The 25000-nt window shown below is 36.9% G+C and overlaps 2 protein-coding genes across 3 annotated transcripts in view; both read right to left on the reverse strand.

The window, feature by feature from the left end:
* The window catches only part of LOC135221113 (hemocyanin AA6 chain-like), a 413378-nt gene that overhangs the window by 366603 nt on the left and 21775 nt on the right, over positions 1-25000 (reverse strand). The gene's annotated exons all lie outside the window — the stretch shown is intronic.
* Positions 1784-6621, reverse strand: LOC135221110 (uncharacterized). 2 transcript variants are annotated; one of them, XM_064258927.1, is made up of 3 exons: positions 6329-6621; positions 4160-4684; positions 1784-3718 (listed from the first exon to the last, which is right to left on the reverse strand). In XM_064258927.1, exons 1-3 carry the CDS (start codon positions 6486-6488, stop codon positions 3609-3611), a joined length of 795 nt encoding a protein of 264 aa, XP_064114997.1. In that variant the 5' UTR covers positions 6489-6621; the 3' UTR covers positions 1784-3608. The 2 variants fall into 2 exon arrangements, with proteins under 2 accessions (XP_064114997.1, XP_064114996.1); XM_064258926.1 differs by having other exon boundaries at positions 4155-4684.

The following is a 25000-nucleotide window of genomic DNA, read 5'->3' on the forward strand; positions in this document are numbered from 1 at the left end:
GAGAAATGCTCTAAATAAATCGTTTTCAAGCAGTCGGGAAATTTTACCAAATTTCCGTTACTCATATTGACAGTTTTCGCGTCTCCTCATTTACGTTGCTTAACTGATTTTAAAAAACACAAAAGTGATTCCTTTACTCCACTTTCTTGCTATCACTTTCGAAAGGGAAGCATAATTACTTTCTCTTTCGAAAACGAATAATCAGTCAAGGTTTCATCACCACAGGAATAATTATACGAAATAAAAGGAATTCAGTAGAATTAAAATAAAAGATCACGCCTTATGGAAAGGTTAAGAATCAAAGAACCTGTACAGTTTCTTAAGATTTATTATGCAAAATCCAAATAATACAAGACTTACACACAACTTAATGGCAAAAAATACATAATGTGTGGCACACAAAATTCCGTTCGATTGAAGAAATATAGTTATTACATAGTGCTTTAGAATGAATATTTAATAATAATAATAATAATAATAATAATAATAATAATAATAATAATAATAAAACATGGTGTTCTGAAATATAAAACTAATTTTATACAATATTTTTCATGCATGAAAGGGAATGAAAAATGCGCAAAATATGAGAATATTAAGAAATATAAAATAAAACACTCCAGTATTATTTCTGTTTCCATTAAATTAAATGAATAAAAAAAACTTGAATATATTATACCTTAGAACACTCAGAGCCTCAATACGAAATACAAAATCATATAATTCCAAGCGAACAGATTTTTATCTGCCACACAAATATCACAGGTCGTAAACATGCTGACTAGAAAAACATGGGGATGAAGCAGTTTATTAGTTGGTTGGTTTAGATGAGGCCGGCCTTATGCCAGCACGGGCCCTTGCTCAATACGGCGAAGAGCCCGTGGAAAGGTGTGAAAAAGTCTTTACACACTACACCAACCAACAGAGACAAGCAATTTCAAGTTTTCTTTACAACCAAATCACTTAAAAAGCTTATGACCTCAAAAGAAAGTTCCGTCATATATTTTCACTAATCACATTTTCAGGATTCTAGAACAAGAATGAAACAGATCTTGTCAAGGTAACTAATATATTTTTTTATGAGTCAATAAAACCCAATGAGCATTTCAGCCAGAATCTAAAACTGCTAGACCTCCCAATCAGCTCCTAGTACAGAGAAAAGTCACACGAAACGAACAGAAAAAATAGATTACGCGGAAAACGAGCACAAGGACTCGTCTTCCGTAACATTTCATTATCACTCTTATCAGCTTTGATGATCGCGAACAGACGGTAGAGAACGATCCTGAGAAGGAAACAGATTAAAGAAGTTACACGTCGCACACACAACGCTACCGTGTTGGATACAAGTTGATGAGATACAAGTAGTCCTGACCAGCCCTTCATACGTATATCCAGCATCGGTCGAAGATTATCCATCCACTTCTGGTCACTGACTTGTTTTCAACCTGTTTTTCACATGTAGAGATAGGGTGCTGACACGCATTTACAATAAGTTACGTTGGTAACTTATTGCACACACATCACATACATGCTGAATACAGGTTAACGACTTCCTGGTCGACGTAACCAGAGCATCATACGATTATTCAGCATTTGTCAAAAGTTTGCTCTCCACTCACAGTCGTCGACATGTTTGTAATATTTATGCAATAAGTTGCATGTTTTAAAGTTGTGAGGACGCACTCCAAGTATAACATCTTCCCTGACTTCTAAACAATAAAACTTTGGCTTTGTGGTTTGGTTTCATCGGAGAAGAAGAAGAGAGGGGGGGGGGGGGGAGGGGGGGAAAGGGGGAAGGAACTGAAAATATGAATTTTATGTCGAGTCCAAGAGAAGTTCGATCGTAACTCTACCGTGTTCATGGGAAATAATAATACAGTTAATATTATACACAGCACCAAATGTTCTCTACTGCTTAATAAATGAAAGACTTATTTAGTTTTGATCTAAACCTACTTTCTCTCTTTCTCTAAGCAACAGAGGCAGCTTCGTTTGTACAATGAATCAATATTCAAATGGCAATGATCAATGGACATTATATTAAGAGCATCTTAATCTATCGCTACAATTACTTGTCTTTTAATTTACCTTACTTAAAACCAGAAAGAAAATGTTAACAGACCTTTAAGGTCACACAGAAGGAAAGGTGAAGGTCAACCTCTTTTACGAAAGGTCACTTAATGAAGAAATAAGAGAGAGAGATCTTACGGAAATTACAGAACACAATTTACATCTATGTACAATAGACACGGCAGTGACTGAAGACAGGGCTTCGCTACAGAGGACTGGCAGAAAGACAGAAGATTAGACAGACTGGAGTCTTAAAACTGCAAATGAAGATGCGACTGGCACCTTCTTTCATAATGAAAGACTGGTAGCTTCTGTAATCTTGTAGAAGTCTGTGATAATGGGCAGCTGATGCAAATATTAAGGTTGGTCACTCAAAACAGTCTAAGGAAAGAGAAAAATAACCAAAACTCCTTTTTACAAGTTCGTAAAAATTAATGCCTCCAAATTTTCGTTTACGGCACATATATGCGCACACCGGTTACGTCTTACTGATATCGAACAATCATCGAACAATCTACTCAAACAAGTGAAAGTCCTTTTTAGAATAGTTTTCAAGCCAAACAAGTGAAAGTCCTTTTTAGAATAGTTTTCAAGCAGTACCTCTGTTGCATGGTGACTGCGAAAACGCTTGAAAATATAAAAAAAAAATAAGAAAGCTTTGTGAAAATACTGCAATGGCAACTTCAGACAACTTCCCCACTGAATTCTCACTCCAAATTTAAGGTTAAAAACTGCAAATGAAGAAATGCTCAAGTGTCACTGTTTCTTTACAAATACTGAAAGATACGAGGGTAGTGGCAGATGAATATTTTTTGGGATCTTAATGACTATTCAGTTATCTTACAATACAATTAGAAACTTATGTCATAAAACTGTAGGCTGGTAACACTCGGCACTCGGGGTGCCACGATTCTTCTCTCTTAATGCTTAAAGTTCAGTACTCCAGAGGAATTCCATTCTTTAATTTATATTTACAGACACGCAGACAGGCTCAAAATAACCGTCACTGATGTACTTCGAGTCCACATTAGCCCAACTTTGTAACCGAACCCTATTTCTTAAGCTACGCTACTTGACAGAACGAGTAACCCTGGCGTCATTTTGATTAAGCTCCTCAGTGATGTCCTGATCACAGAGTTATTCCATTTCCTTTTCTTGCGCCGTCTCATTCCTTTTCCTCTCTCCTGCCTTCCATGAAAACATCAGGAATTCCACAATACCTGATTAGAGGTTTACTGGCCATAAGTGAGATCTTGCTATAAGACAAGCATTGCTCTTCATAGCAATCTATTCTGAAAGACATGTGGCAAAGGGCAGAGCAATTACTTCCCAACAGACAAGCAACTGCTGTTCGGATGAGCAACTCTAAAATAAAAAATGCTGTTCCGATGACTACAGCGGAGCATCAGTGTACTTAAGACATTGCTGGCGAGCAATGTCTTTGCCGTTTTAACGCAGCGGCAACATACAGCGATGAGGTGATGAAGGACGGCGCCCTTGCTTCTCCCAAACTCCTTCAGGATCATCGCAGCTTATTAATGAGTCTCCACCAGATTAGGCAGAGAACGGACACGGACACACACCTTGTAAAGGCTTCTGGAAAAGCCAAGCTCAGCATCGCCGCCTCTTTGTTTTTCTTCGTGACCTGCGAAGTAAACAACGGAAGTGACGTCAAGAGAATGAAGTCAGGTAAGTCGTGATTGACAGGTATCAATTTTTAACAGGGGTCAGCTAACTAGAACTTCAATAGTTTAAGCTAAAATAATTAATTATTTTCTTTACCTCCTCTTCTTTCTAATGAACACCAAAATCTTTGGAGTCTTGAATTTTGAGTCAATGGTCCTGGGCTTGTTCCATATGATTAGGGTTGATATTCTTAATAATATAATAATAATAAAAAACTTTATTTTGGTCTGAAGGACAGCAGGAATATTAACTAAGACTGGCAACTATCTGAGAGACTTTATCCTTAATTAGCAACACGGAAATGAAGCAAATCATTAGATTTATCTCGTCTTAAACCCTATATACAAACAACCCTTTTCATTTATCGTCAAATGCAACGCTTTGTACTAACTTACCTTACCATGCTCTAACTGGAAACGGTCGGCTATCCTCCTCAGGTCCCTCCCGACCGAACGCACGTTCCTCTCCTGAAGTGTCCCTTCTTCGGACGATGCCGAAGCTGCCCCTTCTTCTTCAGTGACAGCATCCTGAAGCATTCGGCCGCAAGGGAGACAATCCTGGTGGTGGTGGAAGTATAAATCCGGGCTGTAGTAATTGGCGGCGTTCCAGGACCTCTGAGCACCAGCGTTGTCGTAATATCTGTCTCCTTCTCTCTCCCATATTTCGTGGTAAGAGCTGTTCCTACCCTGGGTGCGGAGGAGGACGCCGTGGCTGTTCGAGTGACTCACTTCGCAGGGCGGCTTTGTTCCAAAGTTGGAGGTCCCTCGGCGAGATTCTGAGCGGCAGCAACGGCTACCTCCGTCAGTAGTAGTGCTGCAGGTGCTGATGTTGCCGGAGGAGGGGAAGAAGGGCAAGGAAGCCGCCCTTCGGAGGGGAGATGGAGGGGGAGTGTTGCTCAAGACGAGGTCCGGAAGCGGAGGGAACACTGGAATGAAGGAGAGCAAATGACTCCACACTTCTCTCTTGGTTTTGCTTTATGGGTCAAATCGTATCTGCATTTCGCAACCTTAAATAACTAATTTCATTAAATAACTAATTTCCTTATGATTAAAGTTGCTTGTTTTGACATTTCTTTTACAAAGTTCAACGGGAGACCCTATCTGGTAAATCTAAGATCCTCAAGTATTACGTGTCGATAACTAATAAATGAAATAATCAAAACAATGACCTCGCAAACCTGATTGCGATTGAAAAGAAAAGGATTAAAAAAAAAAAAAAAAAAAAAAAAAAAAAAAAAAAAACAAAAAAAAAAAAAAAAAAAAAAAAAAACTAACGTTTACAGATTCGTTTTGAGTTAGTTAAAAGGTAAATCATTTATTTGCCACTCAAAGTAAGAGAATCGCTTTTGTACGATTTAGATAAAAACACGAGTATATATATTATGAATTTCTTCAAATTTTTAAAACAGGTCAGGGAATACATTCAATTTTCATCAAGTCTGCAAAAATCTTGATTTTCTCAAAATTTGGCTAATTCCCGGATATTCTGGTAAAAATCTGAAAAACTATCTATTTTATAGGATTGGTAATAACAATGTAATTTCATTTTCCAAATGATAAAAAATAAATAAATAAATAAATAAAGAATATATCAATAGTTAATTGCAGTAAATGATTAAAAAGATAAATTACCAAAATTGCGTCCCGGTTGTTGGATTTTCTTTTTTGATAAATTCAAGGTTATCGGGTTTGCTAAAGTAATGACAATTCTGAGCAGATCCCTGTATTTTTGTAAAAACCGCATTGACGTTTACATAGATTTCAAGAAACATTTTACGTACATTTCAAGTACATCGAAACAATTTAGATAAAACGTAACAATCTGTATTAAAGTTTGAAAATATTTTATGGTTTAAATTTTCAATATCAACATAATATTAATAATTAATATTAATAATAAGGAGAGACCTTTATAAAGCCTCTTATCCTCAATCCCGGAAGGAATCCGACCACCGCGGACGCTGTTGTGTTTCAACAGGTGAATCTACCTGACATGTGACATGACGTCGCCTACATAGCGCTTCATGTGATTTCTACCTGAAGCGTTGTTTTCTCACAACATTATCGGATATAACGGTAGATGAACTACTTTAACACTCTACTATAAACGCTTCAATCGGCTATTTCTTTGTTTAATCGTGTGACGTAACTGAACGCTTTTGTGAAATATGTATCATTTGAAGTTAAACATGAGGGAATGATGACGCAAACTTAATTTCAAGATGGTGCATAATTTAAGTGATCATAGATGACGATTTGTTTTACCAACCTTGCCTTAAATAAATATAAAAAGGATACAATACCTTGAGGATTTCTTGAGAGATCGGTGGATATACGAAATCTTTCATATTACCTTCTGAATAAGATATTTAACTAAAAGTGCAACTGACTAAGAACGTTACTGAAAATGTACGTCACAAAATGGCAAAGTATCAAAAATTCAAATAAAGCAGAATGTCTTTTTTAGATAATAAGTAATGTCAAAACCAAGCAACATAGTTCAATAACAATGACAAAAACGACCTTACACTAATATAAACTTGGAATAACAAATAAAAAAAGATATTCACCATTTGCATTCCGAAGATGCTGCTGCCACTGCACGGACTGATTCTGAAGAAGGAGACAACACTGTTCACTGCTGCAAGCGAGGCACTGATCTTCACTGTCAATCATGGCACTGACATATCCCAATGGCACCGCGCCAGCATTGGCAATAAAACTCATCATAATCGATGATGGCACAGTCAAACAAATTTAGTTCCGGTAAAAAAATAAAAAAGATATTCCGAATTAGCGGGAAGATGCTGCGAGGCGGAGAAGGAGATGGAGGTCGCGGGAGATAAACGTCCACAGTACAGCTTTCGACATCACCGCGTGTACAACTGAGAGAAAACTTCGAGTAACAGGTTCTATACTACTACGCCCATGACTCGGGAGAGAGAGAGACAGACAGACAGACAGACCGGGGGGGAAAACAAGTGCGCGCGCAGGCGCCAACCAATCACGCCGGGTGGGAGGGGTGGGGGTGGTGGGAGAACAGAGTGACAAGTTCTGATCCCTCCGACGCGACGTTCCGACGATCGAGAAAATATCGATTCTTTTACGCCATTACACTTTGGTGACTTCATTCAGCAGCATTCTCACATTACAGAAAAGTTGCAGAAACGATCTTAGTGAAAAGCACTTAAAAGAATATGAAAAGCATTTACGCAAATACGAATCAAAAGACCTCATCTTCTCCTCTCGTTTCCCTCCGTATCGTAGCCACTGAAAAGTGGGCGGTGCCTGCTGGGAAGGGGGGCGGGGTCGAGGCTCAAAACACGTGTTAGGGATATATATCGCCTCGCAGATAAACCCGACTTGGTCACCCTCGTACAAATACGCTCGTACGCTTCCCCTCGATATGCTAAATGACCATTGTAGCTGGACTCAGAGGATATACGTTTCCCATATAATATTTTCTTCCTCCTCTTCCTCTTCTCCTTCTTCTTTTTGAAAGGATGAAGAGATTACTGCCGGTTAGTCATCGGTTTACCTACCTTGGTTGCTCTTTGCAATGTGTTCATCTTTTGTTTTTCTATAGTCTTTGTGGTTTAATGAATGAATCACGAAATTTAGAGTTACAAAGCCAACTGGGGTACTATCAGCCATCCAGCGCGAATGCAGTGATCATAAGGAGTTGGAGTGGCTGGACAGCAAGATAAAGATAAACCCCCCCAACAATAAATGAAATGAAGTACAAGGATCTATAGGTCCTATGTGAAATTGGGAACTCACCTCTCCCCCCCCCCCCCCCCCTGTACTGAGGAGTAATCGTCAGAGATGTTGGAAAGCAAGATGGAAGAGAGGAAACGGGAAAGGAGGTACAGTAAAGGGCTAGAAGTTGGATGCAGCAAATACCCTTCAGTACTACCTACAGTGCGCGACGTGAGGTGCACTGACTGCACTAAACACCAAAAGGAGTATTCTTTGGTTTTCACGCATCAATTTCTTTACATTTTCAAATCCAAAAAGATTATAATGATGGAGTTAACGAGATCAGTTACGGGCACGTAATTAAAAGCACCACATAGCTGAAGAATGCATCCCAAAAGATTTGGAGGACAAACTTAATAGAATTTTTTTAATTTTTTTTTTTATTTTTTTTTTTTTTTTTTTACTTGGATCAACCTCTAGAGGAAATGAGAGTAAAATCCATCCGAAAAGTTCACTGTAATTTCCACCAATAAATTTCTACAGACCATCTACCGAGACTGTACGTATGGAATAAAAATTGACAGAGACATATTTCGACCACAATGTAAATAACCTCATTTCCATTTTTCTCTTGAATATAAAATAAAAAAATTTGCCACGATAAAAGTTTCCGATAACTCCAATGGCGTTGTTCTCAGAAGTTTAGTTCAAAATTGGCAACTAAACGAATTCTTTTAACTGATTTCTACAATTGGAAAAGAACGCTGCTAGGGGATTTCACATAGATAATCTGGGTTTAAGTACTGCCTTCTATCTCTCGGTACTTTGGGTTCATTCGCCCTATGAGTTCTTGTGTACTCATTGAGGATGAGTACAGTTACCACGAATACAACCATACATTTACTGTTTAAAGACAGTTTACCCTTCAAATACACACACACACACACACACGTGCGCGCGGTAATGGGTTAATCACAACTCACGAATGAGTCCCTAAGCTTTAGCACAGAGTTCCAAAGTCTCATAGATGTATTAAGACTTAAGACTCCTATATTTCAAAATTGTATTTAATGTGCCATCAACCTCTGCCATCACTCACTTTCAGTCATCCTCAAGTTTATGACCTCTCGCTCTGACACGTCTGCATCTCCTCATTTAACTTTCTTCCGACAATTCTTCGATGCGAGTACCCTAGGGTCCACTGGTCCCCAAACATGACCATACCAGGGACCCCCAGATATGATGAGTCCCAGCCAGTCAAAAGTTATCATTACCGGGACACCCAGTATAACGTAGTACATTTAATATTTGCATATTCCTGCACAAAGTATAAGTAAACATATAAAATATTTTCTATACTTTTTTATTGATTTAAATTCATTACAAAGTAAAATTGATGAAAACAGCCACAATTTTCTATTGGAGTTGAAAAAATATTAATTTTTCAATTGTGTCACGTACCCCCCAGGGGCCTTCCCCTGGTGGCCACCAGGGGTCCGCCGACCCCAGTTTGGGAACCACAGCCTTACACTACCCTTTTCTGGATGAAATTATTATTATTATTATTATTATTATTATTATTATTTTTATTAAACAGAAGATGAATCCTAATCATACGGAACAACCCTACAGGGGTCATTGACTTCATATTCAAGCTTCCAAAGAATATGGTGTAATATTAAGAGGAAATATGACCAACCGAACTACTTCGACTACATTTCAGCCATCTTGTCAATCATCCATCTACTTGAATGAGAACTATAAGCAAAGAGGCTGGAGAAGAGTGGAGATTTGTAGAAGATAAAGCAAAGAAAAGACGTGTAATGGGGTTTTACAAAGGCCCTTTGTAATGCATTATATCTATTGCCGCCTTATCACTACACGAGAGAGAGAGAGAGAGAGAGAGAGAGAGAGGAGGAGAGACGAGAGAGAGAATGAAGAATGAAGAAGAGAGGACGAGATTGATTAATAAGGACAATTAAGCATTTGTATATAGCCACCTACCGTTGGGAAATAGTAATTTTTGGAGAGAGAGAGAGAGAGAGAGGAGAGAGAGAGAGAGAGAGAGAGAGAGAGAGAGAGAGAGATTAATAAGGAATTTTTGGAAGCTTTATAAGCAACCTAGGAAGTAAGGGAAATAGTAATTTTTGAGGAACGGAGTAGGAGAGGGAGAGAGATTTTTGGAGAGGAGAGAGAGTGAGAGAGAGAGAATCGAGAGAGAGAGATGAGAAGAGAGAGAGAGAGAGAGGTAAGCTGTCAGGTCAGCTGTTTCGACAAATCACTTCTATTTAAATACTTTTGCAAAGGTGTTTTCTACGAAGCTCTTCAAGATGAGAGCAAAGATATACTAACTTAAAGAGATATTGGAACCGGAATATAAAATTTAGGCCAGAGGCCAAGCACTGGGACCTATGAGGTCATTCAGGGCTTAAAGGGAAATTGGAAGTAAAAATGTTTGAGAGGTGTAACAGGAGAGAAGTCTCGCAGCCGCACTGTGAAACAATATTGTTAGTAGAAGGTTGAGGAAAGTGTAAGAAGAAAGAGAATCTAAACTAAACGGAGAAACGGTAAAAGAAATGAAAGGGGTTGCAGCTAGGGGCCAAAAGGACTCCGTAAAGAACCTTAAGTAATGCCTACAGTGCATGGCGTGAGGTACCCTGGCGGGATTCCTCCTTCCCCCCACCTTGGAGAAACTATAGATACATAGGACGATTAGTAGGTTAACTCTAAATTTTGATGTGACTAGAGAGTAGAGGAAGGAAATGCAAAGATTGGGAAGGATGAATGAGATTGTAAATCATTTGCCAATAACTTAATCAATGCCACACTTGCTTTAAAAATCAAGTCTTTAATGTCCTACTTGCTTAAAAAAACAAGTCTTTAATGTCCTACTTGCTTAAAAAATCAAGTCTTTAATGTCCTACTTGCTTTAAAAAATCAAGTCTTTAATATCCTACTTGCATTAAAAATCAAGTCTTCAATGTAATACCTGCTTAAAAAAAAAAAAGCTTTAATGTCCTTAAAAAAACTTTCTTAAAAATCAAGTTCTTTGTAATGTCCTACTTTTGCTTAAAAAATCAAGTTTTCTTGTAATTCCTACTTGCCTTTCTTTACTTAAAAAAATCAAGTTTTTAATGTCCTTAAAAAATTGCTTAAAAAATCAAGTCTAAAGTGTCTAACTGCTTTTAAAAAAACCAAAGTCTTAAAATGTACTTTACTTGCTTAAAAAAAAGAAAGTCTTTTAATATTCTACTGCTTTAAAAATCAAAGTCTTTAATTGCCTACTTGCTTAAAAAAAAATCAAGTCTTTAATATTTCTACTTGCTTTAAAAAATCAAGTCTTTAATGTCCTACTTGCTTAAAAAAAATCAAGTCTTTAATATTCTACTTGCTTTAAAAATCAAGTCTTTAATGTCCTACTTGCTTAAAAAAAATCAAGTCTTTAATATTCTACTTGCTTTAAAAATCAAGTCTTTAATGTCCTACTTGCTTAAAAAATCAAGTCTTTAATATTCTACTTGCTTTAAAAAATCAGTCTTTAATGTCCTACTTGTTAAAAAAAAATCAAGTCTTAATATTTACTTGCTTAAAAATCTATGGTCTTCAAGGAACTTGCTTAAAAAAAATCAAGTCTTTAATGTTCTACTTGCTTAAAAAATCAAGTCTTTAATGTCCTACTTGCTTAAAAAATCAAGTCTTTAATGTTCTACTTTCTTAAAAAACAAGTCTTTAATGTCCTACTTGCTTAAAAAATCAAGTCTTTAATGTCCTACTTGCTTAAAAAATCAAGTCTTTAATGTCCTACTTGCTTAAAAAATCAAGTCTTTAATGTTTATCTACTTTCTTAAAAAACAAGTCTTTAAATGTCCTACTTTGCTTAAAAAATCAAGCCTTTAAATGTCCTACTTGCCTTAAAAAATCAAAGTCTTTGTTGATGTGCCTACTTGCCTTAAAAAATCAAAGTCCTTTAATGTCCTACTTGGCTTTAAAAAATCAAGTCTTTAATGCTTCTACTTTCATTAAAAAACAAGTTCTTTACTGTCCTACTTAGCTTAAAAAATCAAGTCTTTTAATGTCCTAACTTGCCTTAAAAAAATCAAGGTCTTTAATTGTCCTACTTGCTTAAAAAACATCAAGTTCTTTAATGTTTCTTTAACCCTTTCTTAAAAAAACAAGTCCTTTAATGTCCGTACTTGCTTTAAAAAAATCAAGTCTTTTAATGTTCCCTAACCTTGCTTAACTTTAAAAATCAAGTCTTTTAATGTGCCTACTTGCCTTAAAAAAATTCAAGTCGTTTAATGTTTTTATCTTACTTTTCTTAAAAAAACAAGTCTTTAATTGTCCCTAACTTGCTTAAAAAATCAAGTCTTTGAATGGTCCTACTTCTGGCGTTAAAAAAATCAAGTCCTTTAATGTCCTACTTGCTTTAAAAAAAACAAAAATCAAGTCTTTTGATGTTCTACTTTGCTTAAAAAAAATCCAAAGTCTTCAATTGTCCTACTTGCTTGTAAAATCAAACTCCTTCAATGTCCCAATTTCCAATGCCCCTCCAACTTGTTTAAAAATCAAGTCTTTAATTATTCATACTGCTTTAAAAATCAAGTTCTTTAAATGTCCACTTGCCTAAAAAAAAATTTCAAGTCTTTAATATTCTACTTTGCTTTAAAAATCAAGTCTTTAATGTCCTACTTGCTTAAAAAAAATCAAGTCTTTAATATTCTACTTGCTTTAAAAATCAAGTCTTTAATGTCCTACTTGCTTAAAAAAATCCAGTCTCTTATATTCTACTTGCTTTTAAAAAAGCATGTCTTTCAATGTACCTTACTGGCTTAAAAAAATCAAGTCTTTAATGTTCACTTGCTTAAAAAATCAAGTCTTTATGTCTACTTGCTTAAAAATCAAGCTTTAATGTTCTACGTTCTTAAAAAAACACAGTCTTTAATTGTCCTACTTGCTTAAAAATCAATCTTTAATGTTCACTTTTCTTAAAAACAAGTTCTTAATGTCCTGCTTGCTTAAAAAATCAAGTCTTTAATGTCCTACTTGCGTAAAAAATTCAAGTCTTTAAGTGTCCTACTGCTTAAAAAAATCAAGTCTTTAATTCTACTTGCTTTAAAAAAAACAAAGTCTTTAATTGTCCTACTTTTGCTTAAAAAAATCAAGTCTTTAATTCTACTTTGCGAAAAAAAAATCAAGTCTTTTGGTCCTTACCATGCCTAAAAAAAAATCTTTAAGTCTTTAATTGTTCTCTTGCCTTAAAAAATCAAGTCTTCAATGTCCTACTTGCTTGTAAAATCAACTCTTCAATGTCCAATTTCAATGCCCTACTTGTTTAAAAAATAAAGTCTTCAATGTCCTACTTGTCTAAAAAAATCAAGTCTTCAATGTCCTACTTCCTTAAAAACATCAAGTCTTCAATGTCTTAATTGTTTGTAAAATCAAGTATTCAATGTCTCACTTGCTTAAACAATCAAGTCTTCAAATGTCCTACTTGCTTAAAAATAGTCTTCAATGTCCTAATTGCCTAAAAAATCAAGTCTTCAATGTCCTACTTAATGTAAAATCAACTCTTCAATGTCCAATTTCAATGCCCTACTTGTTTAAAAAATCAAGTCTTCAATGTCCTACTTATTTGTGAAATCAAGTCTGCAATGTCCTACTTGTTTGTAAACTCAAGTATTTAATGTCCTAACATTACATTTACCTGTACTGTTCGTTTCTCATTACAGGAAAAAATACAGAAAATCAAAGTCTGTTCGTCATTAAAAAAAAGTAATTCTCACGATTTCGGGAAGCTATTGCGACCGATTTCCGGAAAAAATATTTTCATAGTTTCTTCCACTATAGGAATAATTCACTTTAATAAACACCCAACCCCCTCCTCCCTCTCTCTCTCTCACACACACGCACACACAAACCTCAAGACACAGTTAACAACAAAAATCTTGCTTATGCTAATCAATTCTTCCAGCGGGGATTCCTTTGTTTCTGAATAACACTCAAGAACACAGCGAGGAGCAATTTTCCTTTTCTAACCAGCCCCCCTCCCCCCTTTAATTTTTCTCTCTCTCCTTCATGATAGGACATTGTAGACCTCACTTGAACAGAGAGAGAGAGAGAGGAGAGAGAGAGAGAGAGAGAGAGAGATGAACACCATATCTTCCCACTTTTTTTACATATCACTGAAAGAAAAACTAATGCTATAACTGCAATATAAAAGGCGAGAGAGAGAGAGAGAGAGAGAGAGAGAGAGAGAGAGAGAGAGAGAGAGAGAGCCATTGTTTCCCCATAGGGTCCTCCTCATGGCCAGCGACGAGAGGACATATTATCCATCGTTTTATGAACTCCGTCGGAGCCGTTAATGCTGCCGTATTAGACTTTTTTTCGGCGGACTTCAAAGCGTCTTGATGGGCGGTCCCGTCATGGCTCCCAGGCGATTATCTGCGATTCTCTCTCTCCTCCTCGGGCAGAGACAAAAGGAGAATGGCCCCTCGAGCAGAAGAAATCAGTCTCCCGGTCCTGGGAGGTGCAATATACCACAGATTATCACTCTCGTCATTACGTTCAATTTTTTTTTTCCACAGATTTTTTCCTTTCTCTCCCAAAACCTCCCAGGATTCATTGCAAGGAGCTCTATGGAGGCTATCACTGTCATCGTAATTCGCGTCTTTACAATTCCCCTTTTTTCTCTCTTTATCACTGTCATCGTAATTCGCGTCTTTACATATTCCCCTTTTTTTCTCTCTTTGTCTCTTTCTTTCTTCCCATACATTTTTGTTGAATAAATTACGCTGCCCGTTCTCTTCGCATGGCATGGCTATATGATCTAGGGTGCTTTTTTTTCTACCCATCTAAGAACTATGTAAATGCTTTGATGATGATATTCATCCCTCACAGTAATTGAACAGACGTATGGATCTCAAATATCTTACACACACACAAATTATATATATATATATATATATATATATATATATATATATATATATATATATATATATATCTTAGTCCTGTCCCATACAGCTGATTAAATCGCATTAATAACAATACAGCTGACACCATACCCACTATAAGCATCAACATCATCCTCCCCAACTCCCCTTACCAAGACACCTCCCTTCCCCCCATTCCTCGAGTTTCCATCTCACTCCTAATTACTCCCCCGCGGGGCATTCACTCCCGTCGCAGGCGATGATATGGCTCTTGTACACGAAGAAGACCACTCCACTCCACTCTACTCTCACTCCACTCCACCTTCTCCTTCGAATGCCTTTGTGGTAATTAGCCAGATGATCTTCCGAATGAGTATCGACGCCATCGGAGGTGCCAATATCAACACGGGCCTCTTTGTCTCCAGCCTCTCCTATTTTCATTACGGTTCCTAATCTCCGCGTTCGAGGCGTCATGGAGAGCGGTAAGTCGGGTCAGAGCGCGAAGGTAAACATTAGAGGTATACTACTACTGTAGAAGTGGGAAGGTGCTGCGGTTGGATGGGTGCGCCATCTGTCGGGAATGATTGTATGTTATGTAATAGCTAGACAATTGTGTTTCTTTCTTTCTTTCTTGCGTTGGTTATGGAGGTGTGTTGCTTTTTGTGATGTCGTGTCATATATATATATATATATATATATATATATAATATATATATATATATATATATATATATATATATGTGTGTGTGTGTGTGTGTGTGTGTGTGTGTGTGTGTGTGTGTGTTACTGAACAGGTCATATTTTTTGAATAACGAGATGATAATTGTAATTTCAACTGCGTTCATGATAGATAATCACAACCCACATACACACACATACATACATACATACATACATACATACATACAACACACACACACACACACACATATATATATATATATATATATAGAGAGAGAGAGAGAGAGAGAGAGAGAGAGAGAGAGAGAGAGAGTTTACTGTTAACGTTTTACCCGATCCTATGTATTTAAATGTGATCCCTATTATATATTTTTTAATCATTCCCCTCACTTCTGGTTCTGGGCAACTCTCAGGCATTGAGGACGCCTCGGAAAATCACAAGTACCCACCAACAGCTTTCACTGTTATTAACTAAGTATTGGAGAAACAAATCAACAATTATTTATGGGTAAGTAGCATATATATATTATTAAAAAAAATAAATCTCTAGGGGAATTGAACAGAATGTCGAAAGCACTCTGTAGAGATTTATTTTTTAAATATACTCATAAATAACTGTTGGACTTGTTTCTCCATTTCAAGACTCATGCTACTACGAAGTATTATTTACACGCCAGAAGTAAACAACTTTGTCAACATTAATTAATCTAACAAAATCAACGATACCCTTACACATTGGCTTATCAAAAAGTATATATATTATCTACTGAAGAAGGGAAGCTGCAGATGAGTATAGAGATTTGTGGAAGATAAAGCACAGCCAAGATGCGAGTGGGGGAATTTCCCAGACGACTTTTACGTTACACGGCGTTTGAGGTTATGATGACGATGTAGAACAACAGCAACAACAAAAAAACATATCATTAACAAGTTATAATGATACCAAGACCAAGCTGTTATCGTTTTTATCATTATTATTGTTGCTTTCGTCACCAAGGAAGCTCTAGTGATCAGATTCCTCTGCTGCTGGTGAGAATCGCATCAGACAAGGACCATCATGAGAATCAAGACGCATTCTCCACGCCCTCTCAGAGCGCAGCGATCGTTCGTCCATTAACTAGACGGGGAATATTAATGAAGGAGGGGAAAAAAGGGGAAAAAAATCCACTGCATTGCAATGCCTATGGGAATCATCATTTCACTGCCTCCACATGATTCAACTTCCGACGATGCAGAGAAAGGACGGAGGTGGGAGGGAAGGAGAAAAAGGAAGTTCCCCCCTCCCCCCTCAACTCCCTGACATCTGACCGCTGCTGGGCCATTTTCGGGAGCCATTCGCTGTCAGTCGACCGAATAAAGATGCATTTCGAGCCAATGCAGGTGCGGGGATGCAGCCGCATTTTTGCATCGGCGCTGTGCACTGTCCTCATAGATATGCAAATGGGCCGGAGGAGTCACTGAAGGCCTTAGACAGCCCGACATCCATAAATAAACCGGGCAGTTAAAAAAGGATGGCGCTGGGGCCACTTAACCTTTAATTGCCTTTGATGACCCGTCGTTTATGCCCCAAAAGGTCAAACCGTTTAAGGTTATCAATTGCAGAGTTGCAACCTGGCCCTTCAGGGAGATGCAATCTATTTTCCACGGGGTTTGGCGTGAATGGATGAATGCACGCCAGTCATTGTACCTCGTGTCCGACACCCAAAAGACACCCTGCTGTGGTATTGCCTTAGTTGGGCATTGGGTATAGATATGGCCAAGCGTTAATGAGGGTAGAGGGGTTGTGGGGGGATGGGTGTCTTGGAATTGTGAAGGTGCATTGCGTTTTGAAATTGTAATCGCTGTTCTATTTTTTTTTTCCAACGTTGCAGGTTAGTTGGATAACAGGCCATCTCGGGGATTGGTTAAGGTAGTATGGATGTTTTAAGTCTGCATTTTGAGGGCCTGGATCAATATTAATATATAAATAAACACAATAACGAAGAAAACAGGGATACTGAGTTTAATTTCAAGATTTCTTTTTTGACAAAAACCTTTATATAATTCGTATAATTCGAACTCATTCAGAAAAACGTTAAGATATAAATAAAATCAACTGGAAAAATTAGCCTTTGCAGTCTCTCTCTCTCTCTCTGTGTTCAACTGGCTCCTTAATAAGTCATTCAACGGAGGAATCTATGAACTAAACCTTCCCCTTCCTGTCTATTAAGGTATTGGAAATAAGAAACTGAAAAAAAAAGACTATTGAATCATCCAAAGAACACACACGTACCATACTGTCATTATGCAGTAACAATAAAAGCGTAAATACTAGTAATACTATTGCCTTGATAATACTGACTATAACAATGAGAACAGAGGGTCGCTCGCTGAGATCACATAATTACTCACGCAAGGCTCCACGGCAAATATGTACATAAGCATATAAAGCTGAAATGGGTATCCGTCACAGCTAATGTCTGTTATCAAAAGAAATTACCCGTTCGAAATGACGAAGTTCTCTTAGAAGAACTTTCGGACTGAACTTTGGTTAAATATAATACAACTCGTGTGAGTATGGGACATGGTAAAGGTTGCAGAGTGTCGAAGTTATTAGAAATCGGTTGATACGGGCTGCAATTGCCAAAATGTGTTAGAAAACGGTTGATGAAGTTTTAAAGGTTGCAAATTGCCAAAATTGATTACAAAACGATTGATGAAGGTTGCAAATTTCTAAAATTGATTAGAATACGATTGACAAAGGTGGCAAATTGCCATTATTTACCAGAAAACGGTTGATGAAGGTTTAAAGGTTGCAAATTGCCAAAACTGATTACAAAAATATTGATGAAGGTTGCAGATTTCCAAAATTGATTAGAATACGATAGATAAAAGTTGCAAATTGCCAACATTTTCAAGAAAATGGTTGATGAATGTTGAAAATGTCCAGAATTGATTAGAATACGATTGATAAAGGTTGCAAATTGCCAAAATATATTAGAATACGATTGATGAAGGATGAAAATATCCAAAATGTACTAGAATACGATTGATAAAGGTAGCCATTTGCCTAAATATATCAAAATACGACTGATAAACGTTGCAAATTACCAATATTTATCAGAATACAACTGATAAAGGTTCCAAATTGCCAAGTATATCAGATTAAGATTGATAATGTTTGCAAGTTGCCAAAATTTATTAGAATATAACTGATAACTTGTAAATTGCCATGTCGGAATAAGATTGATAATGGTTGCAAATTGCCAAAATGTATCATGAAACGATTGATAAATGTTGCAAATTACCAAAATATACTAGAAAAAGATTGACAAAGATTACAATTGATTGATAAAGGTTGCAAATTGGCAAAATATATTAGAATATGATTGATAAAGGTTGCAAATTGCAAAAATATAGAATATGACTGATAAACGTTGCAAATTTGTCAAAATTTATTAGAATATGACTGATAAACGTTGCAAATTGCTCAATTTATCATAATCTATCATAACACGATTGATGAAGGCCGCAAATTCCCAAAATGTATTAGAATACTATTAAGGTTTCAAACTGCCAAAACTTATTTGAAAGCGATTCATAAATGTTGCAAATTGTCAAAATGTTTGAGAATACTTTTGATAAAGGTTGCAAATTGCCAAAATGCATTTGAATACTTTTGATATAGCATGTAAACTGCAAAACTTTATTAGAAAACGAATGATAACGATCGCACATTGCAGTGAGAGACTGGCCTATTCTTTCTGACGCCCCACAAAGCAGTATTCAGGGACATTCAGCCTTTAATATTCAGGGACATTTAGCCTTTAGTATTCAGGGACACTGCTAGGTCTTCAGTATTCAGGGGTATGCCTTGGTCTTTAGTATTCATGAAAAGTACCCGTCTTGCAGTCATGAAATATCCTAGTCTTCAAGGACTACCCCAGTCAATAGCATTTATAGGCATACAGTTCCTCTTTTTAACAGTCAGTGGAATCCTTTGGATCGCACAAAACATATATATGTACATAACACACACATACACACACACACACACACACACACAATACACACACACACACACACACACACACATATATATATGTAATGGGGGGATTCCCCCCCCCCCCCCCCCCACCCCTTCCCCCCCCCCCCCCATTATTCATCAGGTAAGCGTGTAGCACGAAACGGAAGGCAAACCAACACAGCATTATACACAGCCTCTCTCTCTCTCTCTCTCGGCAATCCCTCTCTCTCTCTCTCTCTCCAAGGAATCTCTCTCTCTCTCTCTAGGGCACCGACACCTCTCTCTCTCTCCACCTCTTTCTCTCCATTCTAACAGGTAATGAAATGAGAGAGTCGCATCATAACTTAACGTTTATTAACAATGAATAAATAATGGATAATCAAGTCTTACAGACTAACTCAAAAAACCCGAAATAGTAAAATGTCTAATAGTAATCATTAGTCACCAAAAAAGTCTACACCCATCAACTCTTCTTTTGTCCCTCTCCTGCCAGAATCGTCTGTTTCAAAGATACAGAACATCCCTACGGTAAGTACACACACAGACTAACATCAATGACTAAATATTGGATAATCATCATAAAAAATGTCAAACAGATAATAAGCAGCTTCAGCTAAAAAAAACACTTCAACAACTCACCCAAGCAACCGGAACACCACAAACACTATGTCACAAAAACTCCCCGGCGAACGCCACGGCATCTTGCCTTTGCACTTGAGACCCTCTGTCAAAATCCTTCATATACTTGTGTATAACACTCTTTTAAACAGAAAGAGGCGTACACGCACATACGAACACACAGTTCGTTAGCGCCTCGCAACACTAGTTGCATCCAGTTTCAACAAGGCACTTTGAGAAGAGTTTCAGCTACTCTCAGGTCGCCGCTCCTGCACTGTTCTCCACATTCCATAGGTCAAAGGGAATACATGAACAATCAAAAACCCTAGGCCTTACATATATATATAACATATATATATATTATTATTTATTATAATAATTATATATTATATATATATATAATTATATATATATATATATGCATTAGCCTACAAATGTCCTATAAAATCCAATTCGCTCTACCTCGGAATTAATAACTTTTTATATATGTTAACCAAAGGCAAATTTCTTAGTTGATAATAATTTCGTCCTCTCGTGGATTGGAACTAGCACAAAGGAGAAATCAGGACTTCAGTGAGCTTATCGACCAGGCCAACAAGTGAGGTATAAGTTTACCGACCAGGCCAACAAGTGAGGTATAAGTTTACCAACCAGGCCAACAAGTGAGGTATAAGTTTACCGACCAGGCCAACAAGTGAGGTATAAGTTTACCGACCAGGCCAACAAGTGAGGTATAATTTTACCGACCATTCCAACAAGTGAGGTATAGTTTACGCCGACCAGGCCAACAATGTGAGGTATAATTTTACCGACCCATTCCAACAAGTGATGGTATAAGTGTTTTACCGACCAGGCCAACAAGTAAGGTATAATTTTACCGACCATTCCAACAAGTGAGGTATAAAGTTTTACCGGCCAGTAACAAGTGAGGTATAATTTTACCGACCATTCCAACAAGTGAGGTATAAGTTTACCGACCAGGCCAACAAGTGAGGCATAAGTTGATACCGATTCCAACCTTACAAATCACTGTCGAACTCAGGTATTTTTACTTCGAATCGATATCCACTTAATCTACCATGTCAACCAAGTCGTACGTTTGCCGCACGTAGCCATATTATAAATTTTTATCACATCACCGTAATTCATGTACATGCATCAAGCTACAACTGCCCTTTAATATCCAATGCGCTGTGCCTCGGAATTAATATATTTTTCATATATGTTAACCGAAGGGGAATTTTATAGTTGATAATAATTTCGTCCTCTCGTGGATTCGAACCAGCGGACAGACAGAGGAGAAATCAGTCTAACTACAAAATTCCCCTTCGGTTAAAATATATGAAAAATATATTATTCCGAGGTAGAGCGAATAGGATATTAAAGGACATTTTGTATCTTAATGCATGTACACAAATCACGGTGATGAGATGAAAAACAATTCATATATATATATATATATATATATATATATATATATATATATATATGTATAATATATATAATATATATATATATAATATATATATCGGAATATAAAAAGCCACGAAGGAAAGATAAACAACGGACTGCAAGATCTTTCGACTCAAACGTCCTTTAACAGCAGACAAACTGACTTACATGAGAAATTGAGGGTACAGGAAAGGGTCGTAAAAAAGTGACAGATATGGATTATAAGGAGATTAGTACCTAAAATCCGACACCACCTGGAGAAGAAAATGGAGTAACCTTTCCAAACAAGCATAAACATGGGTATAATCTAAGAACAAAAAGATTAAGTCCAACTGCTCAGACACAGGGACAAGACAATTAAAGGATTATTACAGGGTGACAGCTTGACCATATAAAGAACATTCAAGATCTTTTGGGATTAAACAAACTAACGGTTCCACAAAACATATTTAAACATAACATTATAAGGAAAGATTATCTCTAAGGCAACTAATTTTTATTTAAGTCTGTAATTATATCTAGATGAAACAGACGATGACTAATATTAAAATTACAATGGGAAAGATCTTGCAGAAACTCCGTTGTTCATCTCTCCTTTGTGGCTTATACCTTTATTTGTGGATTTATCACGTTCCAAACTTTCCTGGTTCAGTATATATATATATATATATATATATATATATATAATATATATATATATATATATATATATATATATATATATATATACATATAAGGGTATAAGTATTATAATCATGTGTGGAACAAAAAATAAGAGTTCTGAGTCACATCAGGATCGAACCCACATATGAATATAGAAACTCCGTACCATGCTTCTTAGTTATATACAGAAGGATCCAAAGTAATATACTTGATTATCAAGACGGGAAGTATTTGTCAAAATATACACTAAACTTACAGCTTTCTTGTATAAGCTTTACATGTATTTCTACAAATATATTTCGAATTGATAACCAAGTATATAACTGTGGGTCCATCTATACACACACACACACATTTATATACACTATATAATATATACATATCATGTTTTAACATTTGATTTTCCTCTCATCTCTGATACAGTACTCAATCATTCCATTCTCTGACCACTGCTCATCTATGGAAAATAGTCATAGATCAACCACTCAACCAGTTCCATCTATGGAAGATGATAAAAGATCACTCTATCGAACCGTGAAAGCCTTCGACCATAAGAAATAGTATTAAAAAAATAAAAAAGAGAGACGACACATAAATTTGCCAAAAACCAAACTCGGGCACGGTCAACCATCCAAGTTTGAGCACAAAACTTGAGGTCAACATAAATTACAAGCGATCGATGCGGATTGCCGAATTACCCTCTTTGATTACGTCTAATAACACATCGGTCGACTGTTGTAATTACAACCAGAGGCGTTATGGGAGCATGACGAAATAAAACGGCGCGAAAGATTAAGTCTTCGGACATAAATTTGCGAGGATGAAATTACGGTAATAACCGGACAGTTGCACAAACTCCATTTTTCTATAGAAGCCGTTACCAGCCCTGTCATGAATGAGGGCAAGTCCGTCAAATGAGCACTTAAAAGAAAATTGAAATAATGAAGGAAGAATTACTGTCGATCATAAATAATAAATCTCTTAAGAATGGCTGGAGGGGTGATTGTAGAGGGGGGGGGGGGGGGGGGGAGGGGGGGGGGGGGGGGGAAGCGGGGGGGGGAAGACTTGTGTAAGGAGTAGTGGGCCATTTAGCCAATCACCTAAATGGAAAAAGGACATACCAATTAAAAACCCTGTTGACATTAAGTGGAGACTGAATTGCTCCGTGTTGTGGTTTACTTCTAAAAATGAAGGAAGTTTGGCTGGGGGAATATTACGTATGCAAATTGCTTGAGATATCCATCATTTTTTTTTTCTGCGCGAATAACTGGCTAATTTCAGCAAGGTGATTACAGTGGAATGCAAGAGAGAGAGAGAGAGAGAGAGAGAGAGAGAGAGAGAGAGAGAGAGAGTTTTGGCCAGCTGTAATAGTTACATTCACTATAACAGTTCCCTAGTTCTCCTGGTGAATATTTGAGAGAGAGAGAGAGAGAGATGAGAGAGAGAGAGAGAGGGGGGGGGGGGAGGGGGAGGAAGAGAGAGGAGACGAGGGAGAGGAGAAGAGAGAGACTTGGCTGCATGCAATAGTTATATTCAATAGTAAAAAGTACCTTATTTCTATTATTAATGATCTCAAGCCCGTTGTCGCATAGGTTTTCTTGAATATCTTTTTATATATATCATCTGTATCGTCTTGATATTCCGGTACACTATATTTTAGACCCTCCGGTAATTTTGGGTTGTAAAATGAAGTACCGGAATTTATTGATTAAGGCAATTCACTCTTGAACTTTTTCCATTTCCTCAACATTCGTTGTAGATATCCGAACACCTGTCCTTGGCTTAGCTGAAGAGTTAGGAAAGAAGCACCCCGCCCACTCGTTTCTCTCTCTGTCTCAAACTTATGAATGGATGAGTGTACTACGATATGGCTTTTTACGTTTTACATATCCAAATAAATGTATACATTAAATTCTCTTTATTTCATTGTTTTGAGATATGATTATAACCTCAGGGTTCTTTACAGTATACAGATATGATGAGTGGACCGATAGAAAAATAGAAGGGCAGTAGTTTACTGGTTTTCAGGTATGTTTTTTTTTTTTTTTTTTTTTTTTTTTTGTCGTCCGATATGCGCCAACGTCTGAAGTCACCCATAGTTGCAAGTATGCGTCCAGCCAACTGCATTCAGCTATGGCAAACATGTTGCAAATGCACTGCGGCTACTCACTGCATATAATGCAGAGAAGGTTGCCAATGGGCTAAGAATTCCTCTGAAAAGGTAAGTGATAAACCCTTTAAGGATTCCCTTGAACATGAATGCACCTGAACATGATTGAATTATTTTAATTGTTGAAATCTGTAGGCCCATTTAGGTGGTTGCAGCTCACTGCATAGGTTTATATTTCAGTTATAAGGAAAAAAATATGCCTGCTTTCATTTTTAGCTGCACTGCTTATTATTTCTATAAGCTTGTTGATGGGTATTTACGAAATGAAATAAACAAATTATTATGTTCAATGTCTTGATGGAATTGCAAGTCACATTAGCGTAAAGTTTACCATTTGCAGGAATAATACAGTATTTTAATGTTCATATTCAATGAACCATACCCATACCTATACCCATACCATACCCATACTCATACCGATACCCATATCCATACCATACCCACATCTGTACCGTACCTATATCCTTACCATACCCCTACCAATATCCATATCTGTACCGTACCTATATCCTTACCATACCCCTACCAATATCCATGCCATATCCATACCCATTCATAGCCATGCCATACCATTCCCATATCCGTACTATATCCATACCCGTACCCACAGCTAAATTAACCCTATTAATGATAGCCAGTTTCTGTCTCCGTCTGTCTGTCTGTCTATCTATTATGTATATATCATATGTAGTTATATATCTGTCTATTATATATATATATATATATATATATATATATATATATATATATACCTGTCTATCTATTTATACTATATGTAAGCCAAAGACTTTACTGTGCGATCTAGAGAGAGAGAGAGAGAGAGAGAGAGAGAGTTACAAGAATTAGGATGTCTCAAAGACTTGTTAGTCCATCCGAGGAGACATTGTGCTCACTTATCTGTAGGAGCAGGTTTTACTGTGCATTCACAGTGTCTAATGATTTTGTCTAGTTTTCTTTTAAACTCTTCCACATTGTTGCTGTTTACAACTTCTGTTGGCAGTTTATTCCATGTGTCACATAT

The sequence above is a fragment of the Macrobrachium nipponense genome, chromosome 2 (assembly GCF_015104395.2).
Source record: "Macrobrachium nipponense isolate FS-2020 chromosome 2, ASM1510439v2, whole genome shotgun sequence".
In the NCBI taxonomy this organism is placed as follows: Eukaryota; Metazoa; Arthropoda; class Malacostraca; order Decapoda; family Palaemonidae; genus Macrobrachium; species Macrobrachium nipponense.